The 13,504-nt window shown below is 40.1% G+C and overlaps 1 protein-coding gene across 3 annotated transcripts in view; it reads right to left on the bottom strand.

Moving 5' to 3' along the window:
• Window positions 1-13,504, bottom strand: part of LOC308386953 (roundabout homolog 1-like) — an 87,804-nt gene that overhangs the window by 15,619 nt on the left and 58,681 nt on the right. For 2 of the 3 annotated variants that reach the window (XM_080866793.1, XM_080866791.1), the window contains exons 4-8: window positions 11,565-11,685; window positions 10,034-10,172; window positions 9,794-9,924; window positions 7,032-7,156; window positions 6,762-6,933 (exon numbers count right to left, since the gene is read on the bottom strand). In XM_080866793.1, the coding sequence (XP_080722919.1) occupies window positions 6,762-6,933; window positions 7,032-7,156; window positions 9,794-9,924; window positions 10,034-10,172; window positions 11,565-11,685 (688 nt within the window). The remainder of the gene's footprint in view (window positions 1-6,761; window positions 6,934-7,031; window positions 7,157-9,793; window positions 9,925-10,033; window positions 10,173-11,564; window positions 11,686-13,504) is intronic. The other variant, XM_080866792.1, reaches the window with a different exon arrangement.

Here is a 13,504-nt window from a genome sequence, read left to right as displayed (position 1 = left end):
AAGAAAAATGGAAAAGTGAATGACTAAACCACAAAATGACATGTATTAATTATAGATATGTCTCATTGGAAATACACAGTGAAGTCAGTGTCAAAACAGCATGTGGTGTGGTATACATATACATACATATATATATATATACATATATACATATATACATATATATATATATATATATATACACACATATATATACATATATACATATATATATATATATATATATATATATATATATATATATATACATATATACATATATACATATATACATATACATATATACATATACATATATACATATACATATATACATATATATATATATATATATATATATATATATATATATATATATATATATATATATATATATATGTATATATATATATACACAGTGGGGCAAAAAAGTATTTAGTCAGCCACCAATTGTGCAAGTTCCCCCACCTAAAATGATGACAGAGGTCAGTAATTTGCACCAGAGGTACACTTCAACTGTGAGAGACAGAATGTGAAAAAAAAATCCATGAATCCACATGGTAGGATTTGTAAAGAATTTATTCGTAAATCAGGGTGGAAAATAAGTATTTGGTCACCTCAAACAAGGAAAATCTCTGGCTCCCACAGACCTGTAACGTCTTCTGTAAGAAGCTTTTCTGTCCCCCACTCGTTACCTGTATGAATGGCACCTGTTTGAACTCATCATCTGTATAAAAGACACCTGTCCACAGCCTCAAACAGTCAGACTCCAAACTCCGCCATGGCCAAGACCAAAGAGCTTTCGAAGGACACCAGGAAAAGTATTGTAGACCTGCACCAGACTGGGAAGAGTGAATCTACAATAGGCAAGCAGCTTGGTGTGAAAAAATCAACTGTGGGAGCAATCATCAGAAAATGGAAGACATACAAGACCACTGATAATCTCCCTCGATCTGGGGCTCCACGCAAGATCTCATCCCGTGGGGTCAAAATGATCATGAGAACGGTGAGCAAAGATCCCAGAACCACACGGGGGGACCTGGTGAATGACCTGCAGAGAGCTGGGACCAAAGTAACAAAGGTCACCATCAGTAACACACTACAACGGCAGGGAATCAAATCCCGCAGTGCCAGACGTGTTCCGCTGCTGAAGCCAGTGCATGTCCAGGCCCGTCTGAAGTTTGCCAGAGAGCACATGGATGATACAGCAGAGGATTGGGAGAATGTCATGTGGTCAGATGAAACCAAAGTAGAACTTTTTGGTATAAACTCAACTCGTCGTGTTTGGAGGAAGAAGAATACTGAGTTGCATCCCAAGAACACCATACCTACTGTGAAGCATGGGGGTGGAAACATCATGCTATGGGGCTGTTTTTCTGCCAAGGGGACAGGACGACTGATCCGTGTTAAGGACAGAATGAATGGGGCCATGTATCGTGAGATTTTGAGCCAAAACCTCCTTCCATCAGTGAGAACTTTGAAGATGAAACGAGGCTGGGTCTTCCAACATGACAATGATCCAAAACACACCGCCCGGGCAACAAAGGAGTGGCTCCGTAAGAAGCATTTGAAAGTCCTGGAGTGGCCTAGCAAGTCTCCAGACCTCAACCCCATAGAAAATCTGTGGCGGGAGTTGAAAGTCCGTGTTGCTCGGCGACAGCCCCAAAACATCACTGCTCTCGAGAAGATCTGCATGGAGGAATGGGCCAAAATACCAGCTACTGTGTGTGCAAACCTGGTAAAGACCTATAGTAAACGTTTGACCTCTGTTATTGCCAACAAAGGTTAAGTTACAAAGTATTGAGTTGTATTTTTGTTATTGACCAAATACTTATTTTCCACCCTGATTTACCAATAAATTCTTTACAAATCCTACCATGTGGATTCATGGATTTTTGTTTCACATTCTGTCTCTCACAGTTGAAGTGTACCTCTGGTGCAAATTACTGACCTCTGTCATCATTTTAAGTGGGGGAACTTGCACAATCGGTGGCTGACTAAATACTTTTTTGCCCCACTGTATATATACATATACATATATATATACATATATATATATATATATATATATATATATATATATATATATATATATATATATATATATATATATATATATATATATATATATACATTTATTTATTTATTAGGGATGCAACGATATTCGTATCGATATTGAACCGTTCGATACAGTGCTTTCGGTTCGGTACGCATTTTTGTTTCACATTCTGTCTCTCACAGTTGAAGTGTACCTCTGGTGCAAATTACTGACCTCTGTCATCATTTTAAGTGGGGGAACTTGCACAATCGGTGGCTGACTAAATACTTTTTTGCCCCACTGTATATATACATATATATATATATATATATATATATATATATATATATATATATATATATATATATATATATATATATATATATATATATATATTTATTTATTAGGGATGCAACGATATTCGTATCGATATTGAACCGTTCGATACAGTGCTTTCGGTTCGGTACGCATATGTATCGAACAATACAAAATTTGTAATTTATTTTATCAACTTTCCTTCTGACGATGCTGTCTGTGTTGAGCGCTCAGTGAATCTGCGTTCGACTACTCCGCCTAGGCTCAACAGTGCAGCCTAGGCGGAGTAATCGAACGCAGATTCACTGAGCGCTCAACACAGACAGCATCGTCAGAAGGAAGAGCGCAGGGCAAGCTAGCGAGACAGAAGTTAAGCTCTCCTTGCAACATGGACCTCCCCCACCCTCATTCAGATCTGGCGTTTGGAATTATTTTGGTTTTCATGTGAGTATGACCCTGAAGGTAAGCAAGTCATGGACTAAAGTAAAACAGTATGTTGGATGTGCCATGCAATGCTCAATTACATGGGTGGGAACTAGTGTGTTAGCGCAGTTAGCTCGTTAACGTGTTGGCCGTCCAGCCCCATGCACGGAGCGATCGGCGGTAGCTCGTTAACGGAGATTTGCCGTGTTGTGGCGTTAAGGTCATTTCAACGAGATTAACCTGAAAGCACTAGTGGGAACACAACGAATATGACTGCACATTTACACCGACATCATCCTAGTGCAAAGACAAGTGGAAGCAGACAAAAAAAAGCAAGCATGCTACTAACTTTTGCCGAGTCATTTAGACAGCTGTTAGCACATCATTCTCCTTATATGTTTAATATGCTGCTGAGAATATAGCCCAGAAGAAGCGGATAGTATAGCTTTTATTTTGGAAAGAGACATTTCTCTGTAATAAACTCTCTTTTCCAAAGATGAGTGATTCCTCAATCACTCATCAAAGGCTCGCAATATCGCTAGCCCGACGTCCCGGGGCTAGCGATTTTTTCAGTCGGGCTACCAAAATCTATCTCTGCCCTGCCCGTCGGGCTATTGTAGGAAGGAAAAAATATATGTCAATGCTTTTGCATTCTTTCAGAAATGTAGCTGGGTAATTATGTCATTGGCATCGGTGAGCCACTGTCAATATGTGACATATTGCAATCGCGTTTGAATTTGCGCTTGTTTTTTTGCTTTCACTTTGCAATCGGGCGAACTGTGTATAGAGAGCGACAGCACTGATCTGTGAGTGATGATAATTTGTGCACCAATTCCTCTGACATCGTCTAATTAATTGTTAGCTTACTATGCAAACATGACAAGTGAAATCTCACGCAGCAAGCTTAAACATGTGAGAGGTTGATCGCGCAGAGAATCGCTGAGCTTATGTGAGTGTGTGTGTAAAAGCAGCAGGATATATATTTTAGTTCTGCTGAGCCAAATAAGACAGGTCAGGGTGAAGAAGTGACAGCCAAAGAAAAGCTTACCACAAAACGGAGAAGTTATGACAAATCAGACTATAAGGCAAAAAGAAAGTGCAGCTTTATGGTTTCATGGACAAAATAATTTCTGTGGCTGCAATATGACGAGCTAAATAACCAGGGCTGCACATAAGTGGTCCGCAGCTGCGCATTCGCTGTCAAAATAAAAAACACGCACAAGGGTTAGGGTTAAATTTAAAAACTGTACTTTTGAGTTAAAATATATATTTATAATTTTAATAAATGACAAATTAAAAAGGCATGAACATTTTTTTTGTATCGAAAAAATTTTGTGTATCGTTGCACCCCTAATATATATATACATATATATATATATATGGGCAGTGGCTGGGGGACAAGTGAGATCTTAGCTGACATTTTTCCCCCTCCAACCCTTTTCTGCATTTTCTTCTCTATAACAATGTCATTGCCAGTGGTATATTACAGAATTTGAGATTAGGGATTCATTTTAATAAAATGTTAAAGTTATAAAGAGAAAGAGAAAAATAAAAATAAGAACTGAGAATAGTTGAGAAAATGAAGGCCTGGGAAAAAAAACAAAAGACAGATAAGATGTGGAAGATATTGAGGGGTAAATTGGTAAAGAGGGAGAACAATAAGCTTAGGTGGCTGCGCAGGCAGCGGAGGAAAAAGAAATCAACTTTTCCCCTCCAGCGGAGAGCAACTAATCGTTCATTGGGTTGTAGGTACTGCTGGAGCCGGATCCAATCATGTCGGCAAAGCCCAACTAATAACAGTCTAACTTAGATAACAGACTCTCTCGCTCTCTTACATTTGGAAAAAAAAACCCTGGATGGGAGCAGGGGCTCTAGATAAAAAATACAAAAAAAAACCTCCAAAAAAGGTGATGGAAGTGTGCCTTGAAAACTGCCAGAGGTAATGTGAACCAGTTATTACCATACAAATGCACTACTCTAAATGGGGATGAGAGGCGTGTGGTAGGATGGATAGAATTTAGGGGAGGGGAGAGTGGAGAGAAAAAAAATGTGCAAGTGAGAGTGTAGAGCTGTGCAGACTGCTGGAAAAAATCCTAAAAACACCCATGAACAGCCCACCTCCTTTTTACTGAATAGACTCTCACTTTCATACTAAGGTGGCTGCAGGACACATTATCGGTATGGGCAGAATACTGTCCACGACAACTGACAGAGGTGCACTGATCCACTCAATGTGTAGATGCATTACCAGTCTGTTCAAAACTGAAGCAATTATTTTCTTTAATGTATTTACGTACATAGAACTCACACAGACGTACAAGTAGTTATTCATCACCACACAGGTGCACAATTACTTGTGTCTGCAATTACTTTTGTAGGCCTCCGAGCACATTCAAATAGCTTTTTAAGGCAATCAGCATAGTTATTTCATCATGTATAGTTTGGATGAGAGTCCCTCAGACCAATTTCTATAAAAACCTCATATACTGAACTCTAGATCTAGAGTACAATAAACCAGTCTGTGCTGTGTTGTGTTAAGGCAAACTAATGATTAATGATGATCAGTGCAGCCATCTTTATTTAGACTATTTACTGCACAATTGCAGGTTGGGAAATGTTTCTTTAAGAGAAGATTTATATAGTATTGTGCAAAAGTCTTGAGTCAAAACGCATTTCTTTATATGTTGCTGGGAAAACCGGAAACACATGAAGCAATTTATTGAAACTTGCAAACATACATAATTCTAATGAGCTAAAATATTTGGCATGAGTACCTTTAGTCTTTAACACAGCCTGAACTCTCTTAGGCAAGCTTTCTTGTAATGTCTTTAAGTAGAGTCTTTACCTTACAATTTAATATATCTTACAATGACTGTTTGGCGCTATGAGCTCTTTTTCTTTGGATGAGAAAAAGCTCTTATTTGGATACTGCCTGCCTTTTGTTTTGTTTATTGCCAAGACAATCCCAAGTTCTTCTATCCAGGTATGCTTTTGTTGCATTGGCAGTGTGGTATCATTGTCTTGCTGAAAAATGAAGCTGCTGCCAATCAGACACTGTCCAGATGGTTTTGCATGGTGGATCAAAATCTGATGGTACATATTCTGCATAAGTACATCCATTTTGACAAGATACTTAAACCACGACAGAGCCTCCACCATGTTTTACAGATGGCTGTAAGCACTTCCTGTTGTACTTCTCCCAAGCACCTCCTTCAAATTTGGATTCATCATTGCATCTGTTGCCTCTAATTTTTAGCATGGTTCTCATGTAATTTGTCATATCTCAGCCTCTTCTCCCTGTTTCCTTTCCTTAAGAACGGCTAGTTGACAGCCACCATTCCACTGAGATCATTTCTGGTGAGGCTTCATCCAAAAGTAGACAGATCAGCTGAAGAGCTAGATGCATCTTTCAGGTCCATTGTCAGGTCTTTGCTGGATTTTTTCCCCCAGTTGTGAAAGGACCTGACTTACAGATACTGTTGCTTGAGTTAACAACAAATAAATAAAAATAAACAGATAAGTGTTAATCTGAAAATATAAAACTAATGTGGAAAAGCAACCAACATAAAAAAATTTTTTTAAAATAACTACTACTACTACAACTACTGCAGAGGTACTCCTCAAAACCACTTTAAAAATATTACAAGAAATTCTGACCCCTTGGAAGTAAATATAAAGAACTGAGGACTGGCTCAAAACTTTTGCACAGCGCTGTAAGTACAGACACTCTTTATAGACAGTCACCGCAGAAACCAACTATTCTGAGCCCAACATGTGAACAATATCTCATAAAATCCCTCTCCTGACTGAAGCCAAGGCAAACCACCACACCCATATTACTGCCGTCTGTAGCCAAAACAAAACTGTACTTTAATTTACCTGCTCAACAAAACAAGACTGCTGCCACAATGTAGTCCACTTAGCCAAAAGACAAAAGAATGAAGCTGCAAAAGAGCTACATAAAAGTCCCCTCCTTTGCCCTCCATCACCACTTCCTTTTACTCACAGTCTGTAACCTCCAGCAGCGCTTTGGTAATAACGCTGCCAGCGATGTTAAGAGCCTGGCAGCTATAAAAGCCGCCATCATTACGTTGAACATTGGTAATGGTCAAACTGCCCATCTGGGAGACGGACAGCCGGCTAAAGGGCTGCGGTGGCTGGTAGGAGAAGAGAAGACTCTAGAGGGGAGATGAAGATCACAGTTAGCCATTCATTATCTTTATTTACACTGTGCAGTGATTTAGTAGTGTGATGACAGACTAAGGGTCAGTCTCACCTCACTGCCCTCCCTCTGCCAGAAAATAGCAGGCTGCGGGTTGCCAGTAGCCTCACATTGGAAGGTGACCGTCCTGCCCACTGCCACCACCTGGTTCCTGGGACGAATGGCAAAAGCTGGGGGCACTGCAGAAGAAGAGAGGTCCTAATTACCTGTCAGCATTACACATTTTTTATCATTCTCAGCATTATAACATTAGTGTGTGTGTGTGAGAAAAGCTTTACATATTTTATTCATTTACCCACACATAACATGAATTACATACTGTAGTGGTGGATGGAATTACAGTGAAGATAGGACAGTGACAGGGACTCATGAGTTCTTTTTGCTGTCTGATGGTGGGTGAGGGATGGACGACAACTTACCAGTATTGACTACAAGGAAAAAAGACACACAAAAAAGCAGCGCAATGAATAATCAGGGTGAATACACACAATGCACACACAATTGCAATGATGCAGGGACAGTTTTAAAAGATTTTTTTTCTACAGTTCATTGAAGGGTTATGGAACTGTAGGCACCTGATCACATGTGCAAGACTTCCAAAATAAACTGTCAAAGAGGTGCTTTGTTATTATTCTGCTTCACCTTGTGGTTGTTCTCTATCTCTTTCCCTTTCTCGCTCTGTCTCTCCGTGGCTGGTTTGTGTATTTCTGTTCATGAGCTTGCAATCATTTAGTTTCTCTGTAGTTCACATCAGGTGTCCAAAGCTACACTTTCTCCCTGTTGGTGCTCCATAAGAGACGACCTGCTTTACTTTAGGAAATGCTCTGTCTGCTTTATGTGATGGTGCTGTGTGGGTAGAGCGTGCAGACAGAAGAACAGCCTTGCTTGCCGTGATTTCACCAGACTATAATACAAGCTATTTTCACACTGCAAAATAATGCAACAGCGGACATCACATGGACACATGGTAGGTTGAGGTCTATTTAATGTTTGATTGGACTGTTTCTGACATTTGCGCTAATATGCAGAAAGACTGTAGTGTGTGTGTGAAAGCTAGTTGTTTAATTTCTTTTACTGATTTCATTGTTGGTCACGTTAAATGAAAAGATCTTACTTAGGAACTCATTGGCCCCTTCGGTACCCTGCACTGTGCACACTAGGCCAATTCAATAATCCTTCCAGTTATTCTTCATCATTGTCGTTAGTAGCATTTCAAAACTATTATTATAAAGTGTGATGTATGATGTATGATTTTTTTTTAAATATGATTAGTGTTCTCAAAGGGATCTCAAGTGACACAGGTTACCCCCCACAATGTCTCGTTAAAGAAATGGAAGAAAAGCACAGATGTTAAAGAGTAAAGCAGGCTGTCTATCCCCAGTTATGTGCAGCAGACTTATTGGCTGTGACGTGTGAAAAACACATGTAATTGCCAGTTTGAGTCAGAGCCAGCCAGCCTAGAGGCATAGTTTAACAGACGTACAATTGGTTAATGAGGACATAAAACTCATAAAGGGTGAGATGCGGATGAAGCATTGTGTCTGGATAGAGGGGAAAAGTAGGAGCTACTGTAAAATTTCCACACTAACAAACATGCATTTGTAGATGGGAAACACTGGAAATCTTAAGATGTCAAAGCTAGATTTATAGTGCAATGAATTGCTTGCTAACCAGCTGCTTTTTGAACTACAGTGCTACACTGCTGTGGATACGGTGGTAAAGCATGGCTTAAGCACCCTCTCTATAAATAGCCATATCTATCCACATCTCTAGAGTAGAGAGAGAGAGAGAAAAGTAGAGAGAGGTAATACAGGCAGAATAAATACATATTAATTTAGTAATTCCAGAACAATGTCATACTTGGAACTTGTGCAAAATTATTATGACTAAGCTCCTTGGCTTACTACAACTGTTTATAATGGCAATTGTTTAATATCAACCAAATGTTCTAGGTCAGTAAAAATGATTCTGTGGTTAGGGTTGTGACTATGATTTGAGCCATACAGAGGTTGGGCTTTTTTTCTTTTCTTCTTTTTTAATATGAAACATGCATTCACTAAAATAACTATGTTTTTAATCTAGTAATACAACATCAAATGCTGTATTCCTGGTCTTTTCCATTGTTTGCCAAATTTAGCTATGCCCCCCCCCCCCCCCCCCCCCCCCCCCGATGCTCATTTTCTCAGGTTTTTGGAGGAGGAGGAAGACAATGTAATTGGAACCATGTCAGTCCCCAGCATGTAACCAGCTCGTCTTTAATTAAGTCCTACTGTCTTTGCAGTATATGTCACCAACTGCTTCTCTGTATGTGTGTATTTATGCGTACTGGTTTGCATGTGCAACCATGAGAGATATCTCACTGCCTATTTCCTGTCATTGATTTAAGAACTTAAGGGTGTCATTGTGGCATTACAGCTTAGACCAAATTAATTTAGCTCCTGCAGTCACGAACATTTCCTTCTGATGCTCATTTTAGTTTGCACAAACAAACTTTTATTATGACTTCTTAGCTGTTGTTATATGACCCTCAGGCCTTAAGACAAACACACCCTAGAAACAATTATTCGGTACAAGAAGGCACAATGATGAAAGCGTGGTCATGCTGAACGCCCGGCTGTGTAAAAGTCATTTCTTGGTAAATTTGTGACACTATGACACAGGATTAGGTCTCCTGTTAGGAACAACTCTTAGGCAAACACTTCTCATCCATTAAAATGAAACCTGAGGCCTTGAAAAAAAATATGTGGACTGCATATACATGAGAAGAAGGTGCTTCGATTGTAGAGCATTAAGTGTGAAGGCTGGGTTGTACTGACCATGTACAGTGAGCGTGGCAGACGCTTCAGACTTCCCAACCATGTTCTCCACCACACATGTATAAGAGCCTTCGTCTGCAGAGGTCACTCGGCGAACAATCAAGGTATGGTCCTCTAGGATTTCAAATCTGCTGGCAGGACAGACATGCACACACACACATGCCCAAGAGATGAAAGAACAAGTGGAAACACCATGTTTGCATGGTCAGTTACTGAATGTAGAGGGTTTTTGTGTGTTACCTGCCCTTAGGCAGGTCAGAATCATCTCTCCTCCAGCGGACAGTGGGAACAGGGTCTCCTTGGACAACACAGCTGAACTCCACACTCTCCTCTGCCAGCACCACTACACTGCTGGGCCGCTTCACAAAGGTCGGACGCTCTATATGGCAGCACAGTAGTAAGAGGAACAAACATCATTACAGGATCAAATTCATCGTGTTTGTGGGCTCAGAAGGTATGAGTATTGAAAAGCTGACAAAAATGGAAAGACGTCTTGGATCATATCAAATCCTTTGAAGCAGGGATCAGTCGGCACTCAGACTGATTTAATCTACTCATCAAAGGCTCACCCAAGTAAATCCACTTGCTGCAATTGTTCACCTATTATAAATATGGTTGAGAGTTTATTACTGAGTACTCTGTGTGGGAAACAGCGTGTTCGAACAGCTGAAGCGTCAGAAGTCAGATTGTTATTCTATTCTCCTCTGCATCATATCATGGCTGGACTGAGGACTATGCACACCAACAGAACATCAATACATCAAGTTTTGCAAAAGTTAAAAATTGCAAAGCAACTTGTTTGAGATACAGAAAGCAGGACTACAACCAGCAAAAGTTCTGTGAAATGTTCTGGTTCAAGGCAGTCACAGAGAATGAGTAGCTGTCTACAAAACACTTTTGGGGAAAAGATCAAATGCTTGTGCAGTGCGATTCACATTACAGCAGAATAATGGGATCTAATGCATGTTATGGCTTCTCAAGGCCTATTGTAGTAGAAGACCATGAAATGCTGTCTGTCATGAACTTTCTTCCAAAGTCATCTGATTTTAACCCCTCTGAACAAGCAGAAAAAGTCCTTCATATTAATAACTTTTTCAAATCATTTGAGGTACATTTGAGTTTTGAACAAACTTTTATAATCAGTATGTTATTTTTGAGTGGTTCAACTTTTCACCCAAATAAGTATAAATTATTAGTTGCTGGGATTAAATAAATACAATAAAATCAGGTTTGACATGAAATTCTATAGATAATCATATATTTATCTGCCATTTATTTTGTACAGCCCAGAAAACAGCATATGTCAATATGCTTCTGCATTCAGCGGGATTTTCCACATTTATTTGACAGGCTCTTTGAGCCACTACATTGTATATTTGCAACCTGAACCAAGGCCATCTAACGATGTGGTACAGATAAGAGCTCTATTCTAATGGAAAGTGTTGGGAAAATAAGTGGGGGATTGAGAATAGAGGCTAGAAGCAGGAGGCGGCACTAGAAGAAGCACAGTACCATAGGGAGCTCTTATACTGAAAGGTTATAACATTAGATGTAGCACTGTTAGATGTTCAGTGCATGTTCAGTGGGGAAATTTGCTAAAGCTGGTAGACTGGGTGGTAGAGCTGCATAATCAAAATAATTAATGGGTTATTATACCCCAGTGAAAAAAGCATTGTACAGTGGACTGGCAAGGCACTGAGAACTGGAAGTACTCAGACTAAGTGAAGTACTGCAACATTGTGAAATGCAATCAAAAAGCTGCATATTTTACCAAGCACCGTGAGTTCGGCAATCTCACTCTCCCTCTCTCCCACCATGTTGGTTCCAACGCAGATGTATTTCCCTGCATCACTCTTCCTAGTGTTGGTGATCATTAGTTTGCCACTCCGAATCTAAAAGACAACAGAAAAAAAATCAATATTTGCACAGCTGTATTTGTGGAGGATCTAGCCATCTGTATGTGTACCGTGTTTGTGAATTACTAACAGAGTATCACATCCATAAAGCGTGTATTAATCTGGCTGCTATTTGTGTATTCTGCGATAAAATATGCCTCAGCTCAAGTTTTCTTTTTGACATGTTTACTTGAAAGTATGATGCCGTCTTTTGCATGGTCACATCTTTGACTGTCCCTTGTTTAAAAAGAAGTGCATGGTGTTGTGTAAGCCTGTGCACATTGATCTGGCTCTCTATTGCTTAGGAATAGAATTTTCACTGCCTTTCAATCTGCACAGAAGGTCACCCATTATGAAATTACATAATTCATATCTAGCACTACATGAGAACCCTGGGAACAAAGGGACTGCCTCTTTGTAGAGACACTCCTTAGATGTTCTGTCAGCCTACTTTGCCTTTCCCAAACTTTTCTCTAAGCATATCGGCAAACACACACACACACACACACACACACACACACACACGCACGCACACACACACACGCACAGGCACAGGCACACCCACACATTCATGTTTATTTTTTATTGGCATTTCTTCTTTATTTGGTAGATGTAGTTGAGATAGACAGCAGAGGCATGAAAGAGAAAGAAGGAATGACATGCAGCAAAGAGCCCACCCTACATTCAAACCCAAGGCTCTGCACAAAAGGACTCAGGCTCAGTGAGAAATCCGCGATCTACCAGGTAAGCTACTGGGGTGGCCCACTGCTTTCAGCCTTTTCTGTCCACCACACGCCTCCACACACCATGTCTTTGAGGTACTTTGAATGTGAGATCCTCTACTGATAGTATGCAGCAGCTTGGTGTTAGAGGTGACAGCAGAGCAGTAGTGAGTAGATGAGAAACTGGAGAAGGGAAACATGCTGACCTCCAAACAAACACAAAGCCATTCTCTGCAACCAGACATGTGAAACCAGGCATCAACTTCAATTAAACTCTCAGCCCAGTTATTATGCTCTTAGATTGCTTCTTCCCTGCTCAAACTATTCATGCATTCTTGCTAGGGACACGACACACACTGCAGCGCTGCCATTTCTTAACACAGTTCAGAGGTCAAGGCTGCCTACAGAGCTGCGTCCATTGAGTAATTCAGCAACATGCCAGACAGCACCTGGCTCCGTAGGAACTCTCAACTCTCAAGCTTACAGATGGAATACATCATTAAATTGCTGCTGCAGGGATAAAAACCAGCAGCCTTTCATTTATTAGTCAGCCTCCTCCAGGCTAACCTTCCACCACAAACGGCTGACACTGTCCACCAAATAAATAAAAAAATTGAAAAATAAAAAGACCAAGAGTGGCCTAAGAGTGGATACCATTTCAAATCTGTTGTAAATCATGCGGTTTTAAGAGGAAGACTTAATAAATTGCGGGGTGACTTGTGGTTGTGTGTACTTGAGATGCACATTGCCAACCACAGGGGGCACGTGGGGGAATTTGGGAACTAGTATTGCAGATTCAGCCATTCCTGTCAGTATTCACTGGATTAGGGTTGGATGTTTGGAGTTACATTATAGCCACTAAAATAAAACGCTCTGTATTTCACTAAAAACATAATGCAATGCGGGTGTTTAAGCTGCTGTGAATGATTCATGAATAACCCATCCATCCACTCATTTTCTTAACTGCTTATCCAATTCAGGGTTGCAGAGGGACTGGAGGACACAGACAGATATACCACAGGCTCTTTTTCAAACTAGTGCAATGTGAGTTAAAAGATTTCTTATTTGGTCTCATTTCTTTTCTACATTTCAAA

Source organism: Rhamphochromis sp. 'chilingali', assembly GCF_963969265.1.
Source record: "Rhamphochromis sp. 'chilingali' genome assembly, chromosome: 19".
NCBI lineage: Eukaryota > Metazoa > Chordata > Actinopteri > Cichliformes > Cichlidae > Rhamphochromis > Rhamphochromis sp. 'chilingali'.
Note: the sequence above shows the minus strand (reverse complement) of the source record. Positions and strands in the feature narration are given on the sequence as shown.